The sequence below is a fragment of the Neodothiora populina genome (assembly GCF_041146345.1).
Source record: "Neodothiora populina strain CPC 39397 chromosome Unknown canker_contig_8, whole genome shotgun sequence".
Lineage (NCBI taxonomy): Eukaryota > Fungi > Ascomycota > Dothideomycetes > Dothideales > Dothioraceae > Neodothiora > Neodothiora populina.
The window spans coordinates 1,915,053-1,938,103 of record NW_027191411.1 but is presented as its reverse complement, the minus strand read 5'-3'; the positions used below and the strand labels follow the sequence as shown (position 1 = coordinate 1,938,103).

Genomic DNA, 23,051 nt, shown 5'->3' with positions numbered 1-23,051 from the left:
TAGTTGACAAACATTGGGAAGGAATTATTTGGGCATATCATTAACGGCTCATGGCGCTTTTCTGAAACTTGCTGCTTTGCGGGGAGGGGTGTTTTTTTCTTTTTATCTCTGGTCACGAGAAAGCTGCACTGCATGCAAGTAAAATGTCATTGATGGTGCTAGAGGTGCATGGACCGTCATCTGGCAGATTTTAGAAGCAACATGAATGAAATAATCTCGCAACTCGACAAATTGTTTTGCTATCTGCCTAGTTGACTTGTTGTTTCTGATGTTGACCTTCGACAGCTTGCATCGAAGAGCAGGGATGGGATTAGCAAATGATTGCCGTGCTACGACGCATATGGCTGCCGTGCACAGGTCGCTGCGCTTGTGGGAGATAGAGTATCGAAGACGTAAACAAATACGAGTGGAGAAGGCGCACCCGCCACCTCAGCACCCGACCTCGCCTCTTGAAACCATCCATCGCATCTTCCATATGCGCCTCACAAACGCGGTTCTCTTATCACCTTCATTTGGAACCTCAACAATCATGCGCCTGAAGCCGCCGGCCGCCTCGCGCGGCTGATACGCGTGATATGCAACAGGCTGTGTTGATCCATCTACCACTCTCCGGACCAACAAAAGTCCACCCAAGTCTTATTGGGACATTATATCGTCAACACTGATCGATGTAGCAACCGAGAAAAACACAAAGCAATAGATCAAGAGAATATTGGTCAAACAACACTCCAAATCCACCTTTGGTGGTTGCCATCACACTACCGTCGTTAGAAAACGGATAAAAATCTCAAGTACAGGCCTGATGATTGTACAATCATATTGGCTCTACAGAAAGGAATCTACCATTTCTGACCTTAAGACCGGATAGTCATGTGATGCCTTCCCGTTGACTAGCCCAGTCACGCCACCCTGATCAATGAATCATTCCGTTTTTGTATACCATCAACCAGGCACCGTATCCCCCCTGGCCGTTGTTTGAAAGATCCTCTTCGATGCAGGTGGGAACGCTTGAATGGTGAAGAGGGTTGCACGCGAATCCACAGTACCATGACCTGGTTAGAGGCCTGGCAGCCCACTGACACGTTCATTATGTCGTGTTACCAGTTCTCATGTAGAGATTCAGGTTTACGCAGGGATATGCGGTACATGTTTACTTGCTGCTGAACCGTCCCCAAGTTGTTGTTGTCCATTGTTTTGCCGCTGGATGCGCAAGTCTGATCCGCTGCTCAAACAGACTCGGCCATGGACATCGAGGAGCTCACATGATATCCACTACGACTCGAGACGGACGAGAAAGATAATCACCTCGAAACTTCTGAGACATGACCAGGCGCAACGTAGAATCTCCCTATCGACATCCACTTCGCACGTATAGCGCAGCTTCAGCCACTGAGAACGTATGTGGAATAGTGCGGGAGGTTTCGATCGATTTAAGCATGTGTCCTGACTCGTAAAGTGCCTTCCAGTTGTCACACCTGTCGATCTTCGATTAGGTACCGGCAATCGGCCAGTCCTACTACATGTGCAGCTCCCGAGCGTCTTCATACGATCCTACTGCTTATCGAGGCTCGCGAGTGTTGTGCACGGTCTTTGCCAACTTTGTCAATGACATTTCTGCCTCCCTGCATCTTCACAAACACCGCAGGGATGAGGGTACGCATGAGCAGGCAAGAGAGGGTGGAGTCTACAAGACCTTCATGTCGCTAAACGATGTTCCACAACACTCATATTCGACCACAGACACCTCAATCTTTTGCCGTTGATAGATCATCTTCTATGCAGCCTGGCGAGGTGAGGGAAGTTGGTCCTACCTCGAACCTTTCGCACACGACCTGCTCTGGTCTATTCAATCTATGCCTCCTTGCATGACATTCTGGCCGGTGTCACTATGGCCGCGGTTATAAGTGACCGTATGTCTCTTCTGTTCTTTCATACCTAATCACGCTCCTGCCTCTGGTCTGACAAATTTTCTGTGTCATTCTCACACATTGTCACTTCATCCCCCAAAGCACATCATCATCCAAACTCTTCGGTATCATGTACTCCATCATTGACGCTTTGAGCAACAGCAGCTATAGATTCGATTATTTCCCTCGATTGCACAAGATCCGTCTTGGCGCCCCTGCTGCTTCCACGTCCTCCGTAGAGGATGTTGCACCTCGTTGGCTCTCAGAGCTTGAAGCACTGAGAGACGTTTGGCTGCATGGGCATGGGTCAGATTCATCAGACGATCTGAGGGCACTTGTGCGCGAAGCACTAGAAGAAAGTAGGATCGCCTCCAGACAGTGCCAGACGCTCGACGACACCGAGCTCGAAGTACCCCCGGAAGTGGACACAGCTTGGCGAGAGGTTGTTTGTGAACATACGAGATATCTGTTCGAAGCTCTCTGGGACTGGATGGACGAACATACCGCCATCGAGACTGGTGTCTACACATATCTGAATAACGATTCTCCGGTTATGGGCCGCCGGCTGAAGCCAGAAACTACGCTCGCGATCCGTAAACCCGCAGACGCTTCTCGTCCATACATCGAGGTAAAGTCACCTTACAACATCATGTTGACACCCATCTGGACGGCGCAAGGTGTCACTCTGCGTATTGAAACAGTCCACCCCAGGCAGCATGGCCGAATCAACATGTCTGTCAATCGAGATGAAGTTTGGTACATCGGCAGCGGCTCAGTCAGGTTCTACATTGAAGAGGCCGATGGCACCAAACTCGCACCGGATGCACTTGCAGTTCAGTGTTTCGTGTGTTACTTCACACCTCAGGACGACGCTGGACCACCAGAGAATCTCGTTCCCAGTCTCTGAACTGCACCACTACTACTATTGCTGCTATCACCACTACACACGGAGAGGCTGTGCCTTTTTAGGATATCGAATCTACATGGTGGAAAGCAAGGGCTTATCGTCGAACAATTTCGACAATATGATACGCGGCTCTGTTGTTGTCTCCTGTTTTAGGTGAAGTGACACCTGCTTAGGTGACACGACACAAGATGCACAACTTGCATCAAAGAGAAAGGAATCTTGTCGACTTTCTTGCAAACATCTCGGCTTTTTGTTTTGTTTGATTCTAGCGTTCAGACATTTGTAGCAGATATCTTAACCCCTTTTGGTGGTCTTCTTTTCTCATGACTCGATACAATCATTACTATACGTTGAATCGATCATCACTTTTTGCTTTGCCTTGCTATCGCCAGTCGACGGTACGTTGGTTTACATAGGCAGATTGAATCTATCTCCCTTTTCCAGTGCCTTGCCACCTATGATCGTGACGTGACTCTAGTACCCCAAGCACAGTCATGCACCTCGTCGTTCCATGATACCTAGAGCGAGGAAACTCTCCCCCAACATAGATCAGTACCCTACAATATCTAGAGAACAGCACTCGTGACCCAGAGTTCAACCCTGACATACGCAACATGTGCGTCAACAGTGCTATACAACAAAAAAGGGACAAACCCCTTAGGACTAACCTAAAGCGAAATCAAGCACCACTAAGCTTTTTTCTTCCCTCGCCTCCTGACCGTTAGCGAAGTTTGACGCAGTGAAGCGTACGTACGGGTCTCTCTCGAAGCTTGTCTTTGTCTTCGATCTTCACGGAGGTGCAATCGTTACTTGTCTCACTTGGTCGCGGTCTCTTTTGTTCTGCCATCGTCTGCCTGTCTGAGGGGATATGGCAGGAAGGGAACGTTATCACAGTATTGTTACGAAGGCAGGCAAGGGACATGAGGAAGACTTCAGAACCCGTCGATGCGGATTGGAGAATTAGAAGGGCAAGGGGACGAGCAAGGGGAAGAGGCTGTGTCGGATGGGGGAATATGGACTCATCCACTTATTCGCGCATACAATCTCATATACTGACTCGAGAGTCGGTGACTCGAGACGGTGCGATCGAAGCGATGACGATATCTTGCATGTCTCCATCCTTGTGCCCATCGCTAACGGGAATGATCGAGCAGAACCGAACAGTGGCAGGAATGTGTCTGCGCGGTTTTGCAGCTTCTCGCTCCTTTCGAGCTGACTGTGTGTAGTGGCAGTAGTGTCGCTCCTGACGACATGCATATCGTCGCGGCGAGTTGGTTCTTACATTACTATACGCTGTTCCATCTTTTATACCCAGGTGAGGCATATACCACCTATACGAAAAATTATATCTACATTCGAGTCCGGCGATGACAGTATGGTATCTAGCTCGGCAGCTCTATCGGTTCCCCGAGGGTAGTATCACAGCCATTAAACCCCGGGGGAAACAGAGGCAGGCAGGCATCGAGGCTGTGCAGCAAACGCAACCTGGAGTCAGTCAAACCCATAAAAAGATAGACTTTCTGGTCCCCGGCTGGGGTAAAATAGCTTTTCACATTTCGAGTTTCCCACCGCCGCTTGGAAACGACAGATGGGTATGTTTATCTCGCAATTTCGCGCGTGGGGTTTATATCGCGCAGTCTTGCTCATGCGCTGTCTCGTTTTTTCTTCCTGCCTTCGCTAGTCTTTTCGTGTCATTGGATGGATAGGGTGGGACAGAAAAACACCGCTTTGAAGGGGATGTGTTGACATGTGCCACTTGGTTTGCGTGATTTTCTTAGACCGACGTTTCATGTGAGGGAGAGGGAAATAATGGACGCGCTTCGACATTATGGTGTGGAGGGGAATTGCAGGAGGTACAGCGGAGGAGGTATATGGCTCATTGTTGTTGTCCAATCTGTGGAGAGGAAGGTAAGGAGGAGGTATATAATGAGTGGAACAGGGTTGCGATATATCAGCTCGACAACGCGCAATACTTGTTTGGCTATCACTAGATTGGTATAGATCTATTGGGATTTCTATATACCTTACTTTGTGCTAGAAAGAAAACACCAATCATAGGATACTCCTCGAGATACAATCACTGCCATCCATTACCACGACCATGTCTTCAACTGAGCACTATGCTATTCCCATATCGCACGCTCCGGGAGCTTCGACAACAAGTGACTCAAGATCATCGAGTATCACATCCATCGATCAGCCTCTCCACCATAGCGCCATCCTGCAATCTGGTAAGTTCAGCTCTACGAGATGCTGTTTGGACTGGCAGACTGATTTTTCTGTGTGAAAGTTCGTCCAGCAATACCAATGGTCACAATAACAAGCACTCAACGCATCACCGCCGCCTATCGTGAACGCTACGCAGCTTACCTCTCATCGATTTTCGGCATCAGTCTCCAAGCCGCAACTGACGAGATGGAACGGCAATTGGCCCCTTCGTCCAGCATCAATGATCCGTATTCTCAGAATCAGCAACGAGAATCAACTTCTGAATGATCCATCCTTTGGAAGACTTCAATATGACACGAGGACTCTAGATACTAGACTAAAAGAGAACGCTTCACGATATAATGAAAATTTCATGACAGAAACCGATCTCACCCGGGAAGGATCATGGTGTGTAGTTGATCCCCTGCACCGACAGGGGTGGTGACATGCGCCTCGTTCCCGATATGGGAATTTCAACGACTGCAGAAGCGCGGGGAGGGAGGGTGGCGCAGCAGCAATAGCCTCAAGCGACATATGCTGTGAATCGTGGATAAGGTATTCCGAAGATCCACGAGCAAGCGAGATGATGGAGTTGTCCTGTGCGGGTGCGACGGCGTCGTGCAGTAGCAGAGTGTCAGGTGTGAAGTGGCTCTGAAGGCAACGTGCAGAAGGGAGCATGAAGCCGCGCAGATCAGGATGTCTTATCAGTCGTGCTCTTGTCTTCATGGACGCCGTGTTTTGAGGGGTAGCTAGATGCAATCTGCAGTGTAATGGTGAATGCGGATCCCCTCCAATGATCACTGATACTAAGACGGTGAGGATCGAAGTCTCAGAAGCGCAAGGGGGCCTACAACGTATGATTGTGTGGTGACTGACATTATGCGCTTTCTCGTGCGGTGGCAGGGTGATGAACGAGTAGTTTGCCGTCCGGGACGATGCATATGTGACGGATATCACTTCGGAGCTTCCGAGCAGAACAGTAGCCCAAGGCAAGCCACGAACATGTTGTGTAACAAGCCATGCAGCAGAGTACAGAAAACGTGTTATGCGAGCCCCAGACTCGCCCGCTCATTCCATAGATCTAGGTTACATGCGACTGACATGCATTCCCATCGAGGCTGCGCTTAATCCAGAGTGTTCATAGGACAACGGAGTCGCCTCGAAAGGCGCATTCATGCCCAGCCTTTACCGCAAAGTTGCGTCGATGTTTGTTTGTCCGCTTTCGGTCGACGATCTAGGCTGGGCACTATCCCTCGTGTTGCGATCGGTCATAAGAAGCTATCTTGCTGACCTTTGGCAAGTGATACTTGTCTGTGCAGCTACCGGTGTTTTCTCCGAGCGCGAAGATTACTCGCGCTGTGGTTTCGCAATTGACGCCGAACTCGAAGGGCTAGATTCTTGATATGCTGGGGACCGTCTCGGCTAGGGATTGTTGCTGGGGATGCTACTTCCAAACTCGTATGTGTTTCGCCGCTTGAGCTGACAGATCGTGTGAGACACCTGCTTGGGAAGGAAGGCGAGATGGATACTCGGCCACGTCGCTACTCAGCGTGAACTTGCGTAGACCGGTAGAACTCGACGGATCATCACTCCCAGCCGTACTGCATAAACTTGCTGGTGTGAAAACAACGCTGACTGTGGTATTCAAGTTTGAGACATGCACAGGCTGTTTAGAGTATCCTCACATCGGAAAGCGACATGATCAATGGTCTCTGTATCCGTAATCTGATACTTGCGTGAATGCGTGTATTGCCGTAATCATTATGGTAACTCTAGCTTGAGTGCGAGTATCAAAGTCATCGTGGGTTATCTCCGATCAGTCGCCATGGAACCAGGCCTTTCAGTACCAGCATACCCTCGTGAATGATGGCCCAGCGGACCTTGCTCAGATGCGTAGCAATAACGGCTGTCAGACCGGCCGTACGTACCGACTTGTTCGCAGCCACTGATCTGGCAAGCTGCTCAGACGTCCCACTAGTCATACTACTGATCAAAGCGTTCATGTCGGCGGAAGCATCCCATACCATCTCGTCCTCTCCTTCATTGAAGCCGTCGTTCGCAAATGGCTGGGCGTGATTGAAACTCCATATGGTTATCGTCGCCAGATACAAACACCACGGGTGAATAAATAAACCTCCCGCGTCAAAATCTTCCAGGTTCATAACTGTATCCTTGATGATTTGCGCCGCATGCCACGCCGCCTTAGAGGAATGCAATATATCCTCAGTGGCCCAGCGCTTCGCTACACGCTGAGAGCGAGCGTAGTCCGCTTTGCCAACTGGATGGCCCAGAATATGTCGTGCACCCGCGTAAATTTGTAAGTCCAGGAAGTTTGAAAATAGCATCACGTGGGCGGCATGGTAGAGACCACAATTGACAGTCGTGTATATCCAGAATTCAGAGCGGGCTCGTCGGCGTTGATCAGAAGAAGTTACCACCGCGCTGGCAGATGGTGAAGCAAGGATCTGAGTGATGGACATAGTGTATGCGTCGAAGTCGGCCTTCCAGGTGTCGTATGCATTTGCGATTCGTTGTCTCCAATCCCCCAAAAGATCATTGCCCATGATACCTGCAAGACTTAGTCTATGAGACTTTTGATCTAGCCACGAGCCCATACCTAAAGAAGTTTGATCTCTTCGGTTCATATCCCAAGCGATCGACATTAAGCCATGAAGAAGCAGTACTCTCGAAAGAGCGTTGAGTTCTCGAGCAGCTGGAGGTGCCTTTGCAGACAGATACGACTTGAGGACCGTCAAAAACAGTGGTAATGGTTTCTGCTTCTCCTGAAGCCTTGCCCACTCCTCCGCGGACGCCGCTTCCCAAATTTGTTGATCGCATGGTAAGGTGGAAAGTAGCTCAAAGGCTGACATGCAAAGGGATTGACAGAACAAGACAGCATGCTGAGTGTCCCACATGAAGCAGAGTAGGGCCAGCCTGGAGTTTATCAGTGGGGTTTTCGTCCCTGTAAGCATGATTGACGGACCTTTTCTTCTGCTCTGCCTCGACCCAATCCCTCCAATTATCCTCCAAGTCTTTATGACCATCACGAGGAGCATCTAAACGAATCGATTGACAGTCACTACGTCGAATAAGATTGATGAGTAGCCCGTGAAACAGGTGTGACATGTCGTGTTGCTTTTGTCCGGCTCTAGATTTACCGAAACATTCTACCAGTAAGATTGTCTGTAACATCCACAACTCCGCGCGAGCATCAAAGCTTGCATGAGCGAAGATTTGCGGCCGTAGGACATCATGAATACATACCTGAGTTGGTCAGCGACAATATTGTATGTTGGGTGATCGAGGATTTTCAAGACTTACTGCCAATTGATGTGCATCCTTCTCACAGTATGTGGCTCCTAGGAGTAGAATGGATATCAAGAGGAGAGTGTCGGTTCGGGAAGGATCGAACGTTGGTTGGTGTATGAGAGGGTAAGCCGTGTTGAAACGAGAAAAGTATAGATCAGAATAAGTTTGCAAGAAAGATAATGACAGAAGAGGGTGATCTGCAGTCACGAAGGAGCCATCAGGCATCACAGGCTTCATGGTCTCAATGAGCTGCAAGACCTGAGAGCGTGCAATTGCGTCGAGCGTGGGAAAGCTGCCATTTTGATTGAGATGCGCCATAGGACGCTCTATTTCCGCTTGAGGCGATGACTTGGACTGGATCCGCGCTGGACTACCTCCTGATTGACTTGCAGTCGTCACGGAAGTAGCATGGGTTACGGATCCCGCATGCGAAGATTGCCATCTAGTGGCAGTCAAGGCAGATGAGTCACTTGCATTGCTCGTGACCGGGAACCGTTCCGCGTTAGGCGACTGAGAGTGATGGTTGTTCGTAGTTTGAATGATGGGCATAGATGCCATTGGAGATAACCCTGGTACTCGGCCGTCCGCTGTAGGGTGTGAGTCCATGTGATCCGCCGAAGGGATCACAGCTTCAACAAAATGGCCCGCATCGAACCGCTCATTCGTCGCCTGCATTGTCTCTGAAGGCTTCGGAGACGGTAACGAGTCGAAGTAGAGACCCTCCATAGGGAAAGCGTTAGATGTGTTAGGGTCAAGATCGAATAACCAGTTGTAGTTGCTCATCGTGGTAAATGGCATATTGAACGAGCTCGCTTTTTGATATCAGTGCCTTGGTTCGATTTAATATGATGCCGCCGATGAACTCACCAGTATCTGGATTGAAGACATTGTCACCGATTACGTCTTCATTGACAATCTGATCGTCGTTGCCCTTTGCAGCAGGCACCTCCCAGAATGTGTCTTCCTCCCGGAAGGAATTGATGGTGTCGTTCAGAGGAAGATCATCGTGTTGAGGTCGAGTCCATGAGTCGTCGACGGCAGACGGTCGGCGAGGTTCAGTGACATTGGAAACTGACGTCTGGTGCGGTTCCGAGACTAGTGCTGAAGCTGGAGAGATTGGGTGTGGCCCATTTGCATTGCTTTCTTCTGCGCCATTCTTCTCAGGTTCCAGAGTCGGCCTCTTAGCAACTATATTCCCATCCGCGTCCTTCCATGAGCGTTTCCGCGTCATCAGCGACCTTCCTTCGGCGTCCTTTTCCAAGTGGCGAGTGATATGTCTATCAAGAAGATCACGTCGCTTGAAATGAGCGCGGCAGCGATCACAAGTATAATCGCCACCCAAGTGATTCTGGCTATGCCGTTGGAGATGCTCTTGACGAGTGAAAGCTCTATCACAGCCTTCGAATGTGCAGCTGAACTTCTTCGCTCTCTTCACCATTTCTGTAGATAGTTGATACTTGAAACGCAGTTCGCACAAGCTGTGGACGTTTGCAAGAGAATGACCATCGACGAAACAATCCAAAATATCAAAGCGGATGTCCGACTTGAATGAGGCAATGTAAAGTAACCCGAATTGGACTCATTGAGGGCTCATACTGCACACAGAGTACAATGATTAATTCCCGCGATAACAGACAGCCTATCTTTGGCGGGGCTCAACGCCGTGGAACTGGACCTCGAGAAGGAGCCGCCACTCGAACCGTTTAGCAGGATCCTTCCATGATCCGAAGTAGTTGACCAATTGCCGACTCCCACATGTGCCACTCCCTTGACCTAACCAATCGTGAAAGAGCAATTATATTCCTACATCTGCCGCGGCCGAAAAACGGGACGTACAGACCAACCAACTGGTGTAGACTGATTGGTCGTATAGCCGTACCCCAGGTATGCAGACGTTAGCCTATTTGCCTGTACCATAATAAAGGTAAGCTGCTGGTCCAAGCGTATGGATTACCTCCAAGCCTACCTTATCTCCTCTCTATCAAGAGTGGGGGTCAATTTGACATGCCATACAATACACACTCCGAAATGACAAACAGGATCACTATGGTCGTTGGCAACGTCGAGCAAAGTTGTGGTAATGTATGCTATAACTTAAGGGGAATCTATATGCAGCTACTAAGAAGAACCAGTGAAGGACGGGTAGTCAGTATATCCCTTCTCGTTTCCTCCGTAGAAGGTAGTACGATCATAGGCGTTGAGCGGAAGTCCCTCCGCAAGACGTCTCGGTAGATCGGGGTTGGCGATAAACCATCTACCCATAACGATGGCATCTGCGTCATCAGCCTCAAGTTTGGGAACTGCATTATCCCGGTTGAAAGCGCCAGCGGTGAAGAACTTCACGCCACCCTTTTGTAGGATGCGGCGTAATGGAATGAGTGAGTGTGCAGTCTTGCGTGTTGTTTCTGCCTCTGCACCAGCGCCAGTCTTGTAAGCTGATAGAGCGTCGAGCTTAGCCTGCTCATCGAGGACCTCGTCGAAACGCGGCTCTACGCTGTGAACATATGAAGGTCGCTCGTTCTCGGCGAGAGCTGCGATCTGCTCGCACATATAGGCCCAGTGTGCGTTGGGATCACTGTCCTTGGTGTCTTGGAAATAGTTGTATGGCGATAGACGTACGCCGACCTTGTCAGCTCCGATGGCTCCACAGACAGCCTTGATGACTTCGAGAGGGAAACGGCAGCGGCCCTCTACGGAGCCACCGTATGCGTCGGTTCGCTTGTTGACGTTGTCGTGAAGGAATTGATCGAGGAGATAGCCGTTGGCACCTTCGATTCATGTTAGTACTGCTCTATAACAAATGAATCGGAACGACTAACCGTGAACCTCAACACCATCGAATCCTGCCTCCAGTGCGTGCTTAGCAGCCTTTGCGAAGTCGGCGGTAACCCCGTGGATCTCCTCGACAGTCATGGGCCTTGGAGGAGCATCACCGTACTCGGTGCCGTCCAAAGCCTTGCCCGAGATGGGGATATCGCTTGCACTGATTGGCTGCTGGCCGTTGAGCAGTCCCTTCGGGGATGCTCTGCCGGTGTGCCACATCTGGCAGTAAATGAAACCACCCTTTGCGTGCACGGCATCTGTGACCTTCTTCCATCCGGCAATCTGCGAGTCGGCGAAAAGACCAGGAACTCCAGGATATCCACTTGCCCAGCGAGAGATATCAGTAGCCTCGGTCAATTGTAGGCCGCCCTTGCTAGCTCTCTGGCCGTAGTACTCCACCATCATGTCTGATGGCACATTGATTCCTTCAGCATCTTGAGAGCATCTCATACGGGTCAAGGGGGCTTGCACAATGCGGTGCTCCAATGACAAGGAGCCCAATTTCCATGGCTTGAACAGGACAGTGTCCTTGAGGGGTGTGAATTGCGGAGGCGATGTGGCGGCAGGCATTTTGCTTATACTTTGTTTCTCGGGTTCACGTGATAGAATGCAAGAAGACGAAGCGGAATGAAAGAAAGTAAACAGAAGCAAAGGCACATCGCCATTGTTAACTAAAACCTCAATGGTCCATGCTCAACCAGAAGTTGTGTCCTTGGAATGGCGGAAGTGGCACACAGAGTGGGGTGCGTCTACAGTGTCACAGCAAATGTGTTTGAGATGTTCCGTTATGCTTGCGATGCAACGCAACAATCTGCGTGTCGAGGTTTCCACAGTGCTGCTCAGTACCTTCGTAAGTCAACCACAAAAAGTTCAAGGGTCCGATGGTTGATAGGCAGCGAAAGACCCCCACGTTTGCTTATCGGTTGATTCTCAGTGGGCCAATTGACGCTTGGGTTTGGCGGGGTATGATGATGAGCCAGCCTATCGTTGAGGAATCTTGACCCTTGTAAACACATCGGAAACACATCTCAGTGTTTTGGAAAGCAGGGTCCGATGCTGTACTGACTCGAGACTTCTTGCTTCAGGTGTGCCTAGATGTTGCTACAGTAGATCTGTGCGCAGTGGGATTGAGTGGGGTGGCCATGGCTTGCGATTTAGATGTGACAAACTCAAGTGGTCATGAGAATGATATGCTTGTATTTGCACTAGCTCAACAGGACTTTTCCCATACAGCGCGATCGGACATCTACATCCTTCGCTTGATTCCAACATAACACTCGTTAGGCTTCTTCGAGAATCCTTCGTGTGACTCTAGGCGCTCCTGATAGAGTGTGAAGTCATATCTCCTGAAAGCCGTTCCGATGATCAGAGCCAGCTCCATATGTGCTACATTCTGACCAACGCAAGCACGAGGCCCGTACGAGAACGGGTTGAAGCAGATCTTCTGTCTCTCGGTCAGGTTGCCAGGAAGCCACCTATCAGGTCTGAACTCTTCAACGTCGGGACCCCAGACATCAGCATCATGGTGGATCGTGTAACTCGGGACCGAAAGAACCGTGCCTTTCGGAAAATGAATACCGTCGAACTCAACACCCATCTCACTCGTGACTATCCGAGGAAGACCCAAAGCAGAAGTCGAATGAAGACGCATAGCCTCATCGATACACCTACGCAGGAAGGGCAGGTTCTTGACCTGAGCATGCGTCGCAATCTCCCCGGCTGGGACAGCAGCATCAAGCTCAGCCTGTAAGCGTGAAACAATTGTTCCCGGTGCGGCTCGCTCGCCATGCAGGACCCAATAGAAGATTGCGCATGTGGTGTTGGATACAGTATCACTACCAGCAATCAATTCGGTCAAGGCTTCTGAAACGAGCTCCTCGCGGCCCATAGGGTTACCATTGGCATCCTTGCTTCGAACAAGCATGTCCAGGATGTCGTTGCGTCGCTTCCCACCCATTTCACCCTTTTCTGCCGCGTCGAGACGTTTGTTGACTGCAACTTCGGCGATACCGTGCAGATTTCTTACCGACTCGAGACCTTTTGAGAAGAATGGATCCGGCAGGTACTTGGCGTATGGACGGATTGGCAAGAGTAAACCAAGCGTAGAGCTGACTTCGCCTCTACGGTTTAACGTTTCGGCACCAGGAGCGAGGATAATCGGTCCATCTTTGACGAACTGGGCTTCACACTCATCACGACCCTTCTCGACCATGCCGAATGGTGCCCCAAATGCAAGGTCTCCTATGATATCGAAGGCGATAAAAGTGCACCATGGCATAATGTTGAACTCTGCGTACCCGCCCTCACGTGTTGGTGTCGACGCGATACGGTCCAATTGCCTGATCCAACGACGTAGATTGTCTGTCATGTGGCTTTCGAATGCCACAACGGCCCCAGGAGAGAAGGCATGAGCAATAATCTTACGCTTCCGAGTGTGGTCAACGCGGTCTCTGACGTTAAAGACCCCTGGAACACCAGATACAAATGCCTCGTAGAAGTGACTTCAATCTAAATCAGCCCAGCGCGCATATAGTGGAAGAAAAGGTTACTCACTCCTTTAAAAATCCATTACCATGCGCATAGACCGTGTGAAGACCTCTCTCATCCGCGATGGAGATGAAGTTGTAGCCAACACGGACCACCTTCCCATACTTACGATGAGCGGCATCAACAGCAGCAAACTTTCTACCTTTCTTGGTGTGTGACGCCAGCCAAATGTTACTGAATTTCGCAACAAATGGTCCAGGAATAGTCCTGTGGCTTTTATACGTGGTGAAGTAGGGCAAGATATAGTACATGCAAAACCATATTGGTAGGAACACGCAGATCAGCGTAAAATAACGAGAGAGCTCCATTGTGAGTCCTAGTTTCACTGGTAATGTAAATTCTGAGGAGGCCTTTGAGCAGTACACTGTAGTTTATGATCGCAGGTCGCAAAGGTCACGAGGATATCAGCTTTATGATTGAAAACCGGTATGTAAGCAATAGATGCCGCGTATCTGATAGGTCAGATATGCATATACAGGCGAACCAATTGCATGAAAGCGTGCATAGTTACGGTGTATGGTGCATGATAGGAGCTAAGGTACCCCACTCCTCGATATTCAGCCAGTACACGAGGCGGATCTACCGTGAAACCAACGACGGTCAGAAAACTAACTTACCTTACTATTTCGATTCACCCGAGGTAGGATTAGGCAGGTAGTACATTATTGAACTTTGTACGTAGCAGCACATGAAGTCAGCGTAGAGACAGGGCTGAGGGGGGAGTTGATCGGCAGGCAACGGCGCACTGACAGGACCCTTCGAAGGTATGCCACAGTAGACCCTTGACAATAATCAATCATTCAAGGGTTGGGCATATCTGTCCCTTCACGATCGAATACGTACGAACCTGTCTCATGAGAAGTATGCGACCTCTACAAAAATCAATGATAGTGCTGCTCATGGCTCATTTATCTGCCTATGATCGATATTGAATTCCCGGGATATCGGGTTGGATGGACATGAGGGGAATGGGGAACCACCCCCATCCTTGGCGTAGGCTCGATCTGGCCTTACACGCCCACCATTGCTCTCCTTGCCTGCAGGGTCATCGATACAGTAGTAGCTACATGACGTGTAATCTGTTTATATACTGATAAGTCGAGGACCGAACGATGTCTGATTATGCAGGTATCAGACTCTCAACAAGAACTTTGTTCAGTGTAGGAGAGCACAAATATCATCAAGGCTTGAGACCTCGATAATTCGAACAACGATTCATAGCATCATTATCTTACACAAGCCATGGTTTCACATATCCCAATCTTGGTAAAGCAAGAGAGAGCTGAGGCAGACCAATTGAACGTGAGTCTTATTGCTCGCTGATTTGAAGATGAGTTCTGAACATATATTAGGTCATAGTCATTGGTGCTGGTCTTGGAGGTCTTGGAGCCGCCATCTCAATATTACTCGCTGGCCACCGAGTCCATGTCCTCGAGAGTGCATCCAAGATTGCCGAAGTTGGGGCCGGCATCCAAGTCCTTCCCAATAGTTCGAGAGTATTGATACAATGGGGTCTGGAGGAGACCTTGCTGAAACATGCAACATTCCCCACTGACTGTATGATGCTTGATTGGAAAGGCAAGGTGCTTTCATCCATGTCTTTCCCAGACGCCATTGCCGAGTATCAATCTCCTTTCTGGGACTTCCACAGAGCCGATCTACACCGCGCACTGCTAGACAGGGCGCAAGAACTGGGCGCAACATTCAAAATCAACTCACGAGTCGTTGACATCAAATGCGAAGAAGACGGCAAAGATACTGCCACTATCTTCTTGCAAAACGGCGAATGTCTGACTGCGGATCTGGTCGTTGGCGCGGATGGTATATTTTCAACCTGCCGAGAGATTCTTCTAGGCAAGCCGAGCCCGCCTACCCCGACTGGCGATCTTGCTTATCGTATGCTCTTGAACACAAAGGAAATGGCCAAAGATCCAGATCTTGCTCCCCTGCTAGAGCACCCACACAAGGTCAGATACTGGATGGGTCCTGGCGCTCATGCCGTCAACTACGTCTTACGTGACGGCGACCTATTCAACATGGTCCTCTTGGTACCAGATGACATGCCCGCCGATGCAACGACATTAGATGGTAACGTGGAGGAGATGCGACTACTATACAAGGATTGGGATCCCCGGATACCCAAGCTGCTAGCCCTTTGTCAATCTGTGCAGAAGTGGAAGCTTTGCTACCGTGCTGGACTGGATACCTCTTGGTCGCACGAGTCAGCAACGTTTACCTTGCTTGGCGATGCTGTACACGCAACTCTACCCTATCTGGCCTCAGGAGCAGGAATGAGTCTTGAGGACGGGGCTACGCTCGGATTCTGCTTGAGTAAGATCAAGTCGTGCTCAAAGGAGGAGAAGAGTCTCGCGCTACGTGTGTTCGAAGACTCTCGAAGACAACGCACGGAAAGTATCGTGGAGAGAGGAAACGTCCAGCAGGTACTTTACCATCTTGATGATGGTGAGGAGCGCAACGCAAGAGATGCGCGATACCGCCTATTCGGTGAATGGGAGCAGAAGGTCATCAAAGGCGAGGTCGAGGATACAGCCTTGCCTGAAGGAATGTTAGAGGGGGATGATCCATTGGCTTGGCGAAGGAACGGAGTAGGCAGATGGTTGATGCGATTCGACTGTCTGGCCGACGTCGAGCGAAGGTGGCCTGCAGACGAGAGTTCTGCTGAGCAGGACCAAGTGAGAGCTCACCTTTGATTCAATAGATTTATTACATTACCAATCCATTTCACTTCCAACGATGCATATTTGATCCTCAATCTCAAAACACGGAGATAAAAAAGCGTATTTAAGGTATGGTTTGGCTACCTTGCTTGTACTGTACAGTGTCATGTCATCGCGGCCCGCTCCCCGCATCCTTCGCCTCGGTCAATCCAACACCGGACCTTACCATTGGCCCCCTTGCCTCCTTCAAACCCTCGGCCTTAACACTCAATTGCTGGTGCCTGAAGAGTCCACGTATATTCGGTCCCTATTAATCAGCAACATTAGAATTCCTATGTTGATGTTACGACGCTGTATGGTTGTATTCTGAATTTTATTCACAATTGATTTTCATTCGTATTCATCGTAAGAACGATATATATTTATTTAGCGCCGTAGCCTTCTAGCTAGCTTTATCTACCTCCTGCCCTACCATACTTAATGAACATGGCGACCTTTGAGAGTCTCAATCAAGCGTTAAAGCAAGCTGTCGACGACGGTGTGTTTGCTGGAGCGAACCTCTTCGCCCGTAACAAAAGTGGTAAGAATGTCTTCGTCAAGTAATGGATTGCATGATTGCAGCCTTGAGCTCACAGGATACATCAAGGCACACTTCGCTACTCCAATGCGGTCGGTAGAAGGTCGTTGGCTGAAGGGTCAAACGAACCGATGCAGGAGAATACGGTGTTGGCGATCGCGTCGGCTACCAAACTGATCACTTCGATCTCAGCACTACAGCTTGTAGAGCGTGGTCTCATTAAATTAGACGATGATGTGTTGGATATCGTACCTTTGCTGGCTCAACAGGAGGTCTTCGTTGCTGCTGATGATAACAAAGACACTACTACAGAGAAGAGGAAGACCCCAATAACACTTCGGTTAGTTATGTTGCGACGAGCTATATGATTTTTACGGACATGACTGATCATCGACGACACTCAGCCAGCTCCTGACACATAGCGCGGGCTGCGCGTATTCAGTAATGAACCCCAGGATCGACACCTGGCGTGCGGCAAATGGCCTAGCGGTCGGTTCAGGAGGCACATTCGAAGAACGCATTGTGCAGCCTCTTGCTTTCCAGCCGGGCACGTCTTGGGAGTATGGAACTGGTATCGACTGGGTTGGTAGGATTGTCGAGAATCTCAGCGGTCAGTCGCTAGACGAGTACGCGAAAGTCAACATCCTCGCTCCTTTGGGCATCAAAGACTTCACTTTCTGGATCGACAAGCACCCAGACATGAAGTCTCGGCTGGCCAAGATGACGATACGGTCTGGATATCCGAAGCCCACTGGTCCAGCTGCGGACTACAACGGACCGCTGATAACTGACGGTCTGAAGGACTGCTTCGGCGGTCATGGAGGCTTCGGGGATCTGAGTCAGTATATCGAGATTCTGTATTCGTTGCTTGTCGACGATGAGAAGTTGTTGAAAAAGTCGACCACGGCGCAGCTGTTCAGCCCGCAGCTCTCTGCGGAGGAGAGCAAGCGAACATTGAGCCATGAGACCGGCAAGAAGGATAGTTTGTTTATTGGCGAGTTTCTAGATACCGGCGATTATGATTGGGGGCTTGGTGGCCTACTCATCGGTCAGGACTTGCCTGGCTGGAGGAGAAAGGGGCGGATGATCTGGAGTGGATTGCCCAACGTCTTCTGGGTGAGTCCATGCTCTCTTCCAAACGAGTGAATGTTGTAGCTGACAATTGGGCTAGTTCATCGATCGTGAAGCTGGTATCTGTGGCGTGTTCGGGACTCAGTTGTTGCCACCAGGCGACAAGCAATGCATGAAGGTGATCACGCACTTTGAGAAGGCAGTCTATAGCGAGGCAGAGGCGTTGCAGAAGTCTAAACTCTAGATGCTCGGAGGCTATATACATCTATCTTACTCACTTTTCTACTGGCCGCAATATCTGCTCTATGACTTGCGCGGCCGCCAGCACTTTCTCTTCTTCGAGACGTTTGCCAACAATCTGTACACTGAGTGGGAGTCCATCCATCGTCTCCGGGTCATAAAGTGCCCAATTCCACATATCCATCTCGTTACGTGGAACGTATCCTTGCACCTCGGGGTCTGTCTTGGCTTTGTCCACCTGCCGATCCACCTTGCCCGCCGGCAGTACGAGAGCAGAGTAGTCGAGGAAGTTCCAGACCTTTGTGTACCCGACCCACTTGCACGATCCATGTGGGACAGCCGAGTGAGGCATGGTGGGCGTGAGGAGGACATCGACCTGTCTACCTGCCGCCGGCGAAGTGATGGTCTTCCATTTGTTGAGGCAGACTTTGTGGGCGGCGATCTTCCGCTTGTTCAGCTGCCAGTATTCGTAGACGCTGATCGCAGGCGCTCGAGAGACGAGGTTCTGGACGTGCGGTATGTAGGGCTCGCCGCCGGCTTCGACGTCTCTCTTGATGTCTTCGCCGCCATCGGCTGTGTAGTACTGGTCCTATTGAGATTATGTTAGTATGGTATCGATGCAGAGAACGCTTTGCCACTTACCATGATGTCGACGCACTCCTTGTGGCCGTCCGCATTCCATTGCACAATCTCATGACCAGCAGCCTGTAATTTGGACACTAGCTCTGACAGCACTCTCGCTACAGGAGGATGCACTTTTACGACCCCATCGTCAACGAGCAGCCCAATGACCAAAGGCTTGTTTAAGGTACTTTCGTACATACTCTCCCGCCATGGAAGCGGGTGTACCCTTGCATCCAATAGCCACGGCTCAGTGTCAATCACAGCTTTGGTCACTACATGGAGAGATTCCAGACTACGTGCCAAGGGCCCAATCACAGAATGAACATGTTCCTGACCCTCGGTAGAAACTGGGACGCCGTCATACGGAAGGCGGCCACTACTTGGCTTGAGACCATACAGACCCATCATGTGAGACGGAATACGTATGCTGCCTCCGATGTCAGTGCCCCAGCCAAGCGCGGAACCTCCTAGAGATAGCAGAGCTCCTTCTCCGCCAGTCGATCCTCCTGGCGTGAACCCTTCTCTCATAGGATTGCTCGTCAAACCCCACAGGGGGTTTTCGGTCTCACACCACATGATAGACTGTGGCAAATTAGTTTTCGCAATAAAGATGGCACCCAGGTCCTGGAGGATAGAGACGACAAGAGCATCATCTTGCGCTGGCTTGTTGGCTCGGCCGACATATCCTAGAGTAGTGTCGAATCCAGCGATGTTGAATTGGTCCTTGACGGTCATAACCACACCGTGGAGTGGGCCAACTGTCTTGCCGTGGGTTTCGTAGTATTCATCGAGTTCGCCTGCACGAGCAATCGCTTGGTCGAAGAACACCTCTACGACAATAATAATCAGATGGGTGCTACAAGGCTGAGATCGGTTCCCATGACTTACCAGTCAAGCAGTTGGTCTAAACTATGATCAGCATGATACTATCTTCGTGACGAATCTTGCGACTTCTTACCATCTGGTGAGCTTCTCCAGCCCTGAGAGTTCAGCTCGCATACCACTAGTATGAACAAAGTTTGCCGACTCACTTGAAGCAGTATGCCTTGGTGACATCGGTAGCAGTCCACGAGCCATCCGCGATACGTTTAGCCAATTCCTCTATGCTAGTCACTCCGGTGATTTCCTCAGCACCTTCAGGGCCATTGTCGTTGACATCGAGAAAATGCGCGATAGCATCAGCCTGCGCCTGCTTCTTCTTAGATACTATTTCGAGCCATTGCGGCTGGGGCTTGTGAATGGTCATGGTGTATGTACTGTACACTACCAACATGAATATCCGTCAAGGTCAAGAAGAGATGCTGGAACCATGTCTACGATTGCTTCTCGCTATCATGTGTTGCAAGTCCCACGCAACCAACGACTGCTGTATCTTATCGATAGGCTCCTAGTAGAGCGTGGTTCCACTTTCAGCATGAGTAGGTAGCGTAGGGCAGGTGGGCGCCTCGGCGAAGTGTTGTCAAACTCCTGCTTCGGGTATAGTGTCCAAGGAAGGAGGGGTTTATCATTTATCTTATCAAGAGTGGGGGAGCTGACAATTGCTCCTCCATGGGGGTTAGAGAGGAAGAGTCGGGGACTCGAGAATATCATTCATCCACTTTTTGTGTACATTGTCACATGAGGTTCAATAATGGGGCTTCTTCCTTGCACAGGCAGATGGATTGTATAGTGTAGGAGAGGCCATGTAGTGTATTAAGTTTGCGGTATAGCCAACTACAATTATCGCTCTTTTCAAAACTCCCAAGTTTCGCATCCCTGAATCAATTATCTTGTCTTCTGTGAATAAATCATTATGTCACCAGCTCGAGTTATGGAGGACAGCACAGTCAACGGTGCGTCATCTTCACCACAAGATGTTGTGGTGGTAGGCGCAGGTCCTGCTGGTCTCATGCTCGCTGCGAACCTCGTTCGCTTCGGTATAAAGACTACGGTCCTGGACGATCGGGCAGACAAGACTGCTACTGGCAGAGCAGATGGCTTGCAACCGAAATCAATCGAGACGCTCAAACAAATGCGATTGGCCGACCCTCTACTACAACGCGGTGTTCGAATTTACGATATTTGTTTCTGGGTACGCTGCATTATGTATGATACTGGGAAAGTGACACAGGCTGATGGATGACCGCAGAGCTCAACCCAAGATGCTTCGCTACAACGTACAGGGCGAGAAGTTCACTATCCTCCCGTAGTCGACCTACTAGACCCATATATCCTGCTGGTACACCAGGGTATGGTAGAAGATTTGTTCTTGGACGATATGGCAGCCAGAGGCATGGAAGTCACCAGAAACTCGGCTTTCGTGAACTATACTCAGACCGGCAACTCCGACCTACCTCTCGAGATCACCAGCAAAGATCCCCGAAGCGGCGGTAGCCACCGAGTCCAGACTCAATTTCTTGTTGGATGCGACGGAGCCCATTCGCAAGTGCGAAAATGCATACCTGATGTGGTCGCCGAGGGTTCGAGCTCGGAAGCCACCTGGGGTGTGCTGGATGGTGTGATAGACACCGACTTCCCCGATCTCTGGAGCAAGGTCGTGGTGTACTCTGAAGAGGCCGGAAACGTGTTATGCATTCCTCGGGAGCGTAACATGACCAGGTTGTATATCGAGCTGAGATCCGAATCCGCGACCGCGCCAATGTCTAAGGCTCAAGCTACACAAGAATTTGTGATGGATCGGGCAAGACAGATCATGAAGCCTTACCGCCTGAACTGGAAGAGTGTCGGTAAGCAGCGTCGAGTACTTACCAATGTTCATGTCGCAATACTGATATAGCGACAGAGTGGTTCGGCGTCTATAAAATTGGCCAGCGAGTAGCCAACCGCTTCTCAGACGAGGAGCAACGGGTTTTCATTGCTGGAGATGTAAGTGTCTCGATAGACTACCATCTAAATGCACGCGAAGCTGACGAACAATGCAGGCCAGTCACACACATTCGCCAAAGGCAGCCCAAGGAATGAATACGTCAATGCACGACACGCTCAATCTGGCTTGGAAACTCAACCTTGCAGTCCGAGGACTATCGAAGCCTAGTCTTCTCGCTACATATCAGCAGGAGCGACGGAAGATTGGCAAAGACCTGATCGACTTTGACTACGAGCACGCAAACGCATTCCACGATGGCGATTCGAAAGCATTGGCCCAGAACTTTCTCAAGAACGTTCGCTTCATCTCGGGAGTGGGCGCTGAGTACGACACGAACGTCCTGAACATACAGTCCAAGGTGGAGGGAGATGTGATGCCAGGCTGTTTACTTCCACCGGCAAGATTGACCAGATACATCGACGCCAACCCTGTCGATGCACAATTGGACATTCCCATGCTCGGGCAATTCCGCGTGTACTTCCTTTGCCACGACATCCAGGCAGCTCGACCCTTCCTCGAGACTATTTGCGCTAATCTCGTCTCGTCTTCATCTGTCACGGGCAAAGCGAGCGCCGCACTATCAGCATCATACAAAACAAAAGGACCCAGTGCAACCGAGTCCGATTCATTTGTGCAACCAGCAAGATACACTGCTGCCAGTGACTTGATGACGCTGGCACTAATCACTTCCACACCGAAGGCCGAGTTCGAGTTGAAGGATCTACCGGGTCCTCTCCAGGCCAGCCAATGGACGGTTTATCTAGATGATGTCGCCAAGCAAGACACCAGAGGTCAAGCATGTCTCGAGAAATGGGCTCCTCAACTACAAAAGGATCAGGTCGGTGTGTTGAGTGTCCGTCCGGATGGCTATGTTGGCGCCGCGGCGTACTGGCCTGTTACCGATCCGTCGGCTGCTTCACAGTGGCTAGATGAATACTATGGAGGTTTCTTGAAAGTGTAGGCCTCAGATATGATTTTTTATTTTATTTTATTTTTCAGCCATATTAGATCCAGATCTTCTGAGTAGGTGTATACCAATTCACCCTTTATTTTCTTGAACAATCACATTAATGTCCAACACCAGAACTCTCTGTCTCGTCTAAGACATTGCTGTCGTGCGGAAAGAATCTGAGATATATCTATTGCCTTAACGATGCGAGAAGTTGGTGGTGCTGCGCAAGATTGTCCGTGTCACACGGGAGTGCAGGCAGAGCAGAGTACGACACAGGAGCGCAGCTGGCAGGCTACACGAACATCGGCAATGCACAGGTTCCCGAATGAAACAAGTTTCGAG

The 23,051-nt window shown here is 50.1% G+C and overlaps 7 protein-coding genes across 10 annotated transcripts; 4 read left to right on the top strand and 3 right to left on the bottom strand.

The window, feature by feature from the left end:
- Positions 1-4,915: 4,915 nt before the first annotated feature.
- Positions 4,916-5,310, top strand: AAFC00_007105 (uncharacterized protein; the record flags this gene model as incomplete). The annotated part of the gene is made up of 2 exons (XM_069347168.1): positions 4,916-5,045; positions 5,105-5,310. 2 exons carry the CDS (start codon positions 4,916-4,918, stop codon positions 5,308-5,310), a joined length of 336 nt encoding a protein of 111 aa, XP_069200041.1.
- Positions 5,311-6,818: 1,508 nt separating this feature from the next.
- Positions 6,819-9,769, bottom strand: AAFC00_007104 (uncharacterized protein; the record flags this gene model as incomplete). 2 transcript variants are annotated; one of them, XM_069348390.1, is made up of 5 exons in its annotated part: positions 6,819-7,591; positions 7,640-7,956; positions 8,006-8,286; positions 8,344-9,143; positions 9,199-9,769. In XM_069348390.1, the coding sequence occupies 5 exons, from the start codon at positions 9,767-9,769 to the stop codon at positions 6,819-6,821; spliced, it is 2,742 nt and encodes a 913-aa protein (XP_069200039.1). The 2 variants fall into 2 exon arrangements, with proteins under 2 accessions (XP_069200039.1, XP_069200040.1); XM_069347167.1 differs by having other exon boundaries at positions 9,199-9,562.
- Positions 9,770-10,449: 680 nt separating this feature from the next.
- AAFC00_007103 (uncharacterized protein) lies at positions 10,450-11,724 on the bottom strand (the record flags this gene model as incomplete). Its single annotated transcript, XM_069347165.1, has 2 exons — positions 10,450-11,099; positions 11,151-11,724. 2 exons carry the CDS (start codon positions 11,722-11,724, stop codon positions 10,450-10,452), a joined length of 1,224 nt encoding a protein of 407 aa, XP_069200038.1.
- A 676-nt stretch (positions 11,725-12,400) lies between these two features.
- Positions 12,401-14,009, bottom strand: AAFC00_007102 (uncharacterized protein; the record flags this gene model as incomplete). Its single annotated transcript, XM_069347164.1, has 2 exons — positions 12,401-13,655; positions 13,708-14,009. 2 exons carry the CDS (start codon positions 14,007-14,009, stop codon positions 12,401-12,403), a joined length of 1,557 nt encoding a protein of 518 aa, XP_069200037.1.
- Positions 14,010-14,943: 934 nt separating this feature from the next.
- On the top strand, positions 14,944-16,412 carry AAFC00_007101 (uncharacterized protein; the record flags this gene model as incomplete). The annotated part of the gene is made up of 2 exons (XM_069347163.1): positions 14,944-15,003; positions 15,054-16,412. The coding sequence occupies 2 exons, from the start codon at positions 14,944-14,946 to the stop codon at positions 16,410-16,412; spliced, it is 1,419 nt and encodes a 472-aa protein (XP_069200036.1).
- Positions 16,413-16,859: 447 nt separating this feature from the next.
- On the top strand, positions 16,860-18,271 carry AAFC00_007100 (uncharacterized protein; the record flags this gene model as incomplete). 2 transcript variants are annotated; one of them, XM_069347162.1, is made up of 4 exons in its annotated part: positions 16,860-16,959; positions 17,026-17,296; positions 17,361-18,072; positions 18,128-18,271. In XM_069347162.1, the coding sequence occupies 4 exons, from the start codon at positions 16,860-16,862 to the stop codon at positions 18,269-18,271; spliced, it is 1,227 nt and encodes a 408-aa protein (XP_069200035.1). The 2 variants fall into 2 exon arrangements, with proteins under 2 accessions (XP_069200035.1, XP_069200034.1); XM_069347161.1 differs by having other exon boundaries at positions 16,866-16,959.
- A 2,412-nt stretch (positions 18,272-20,683) lies between these two features.
- On the top strand, positions 20,684-22,718 carry AAFC00_007099 (uncharacterized protein; the record flags this gene model as incomplete). Of its 2 annotated transcripts, none has more annotated exons than XM_069347159.1 (4): positions 20,684-20,962; positions 21,020-21,617; positions 21,674-21,756; positions 21,813-22,718. In XM_069347159.1, the coding sequence occupies 4 exons, from the start codon at positions 20,684-20,686 to the stop codon at positions 22,716-22,718; spliced, it is 1,866 nt and encodes a 621-aa protein (XP_069200032.1). The 2 variants fall into 2 exon arrangements, with proteins under 2 accessions (XP_069200032.1, XP_069200033.1); XM_069347160.1 differs by having other exon boundaries at positions 21,668-21,756.
- Between the last annotated feature and the right edge of the window lie 333 nt (positions 22,719-23,051).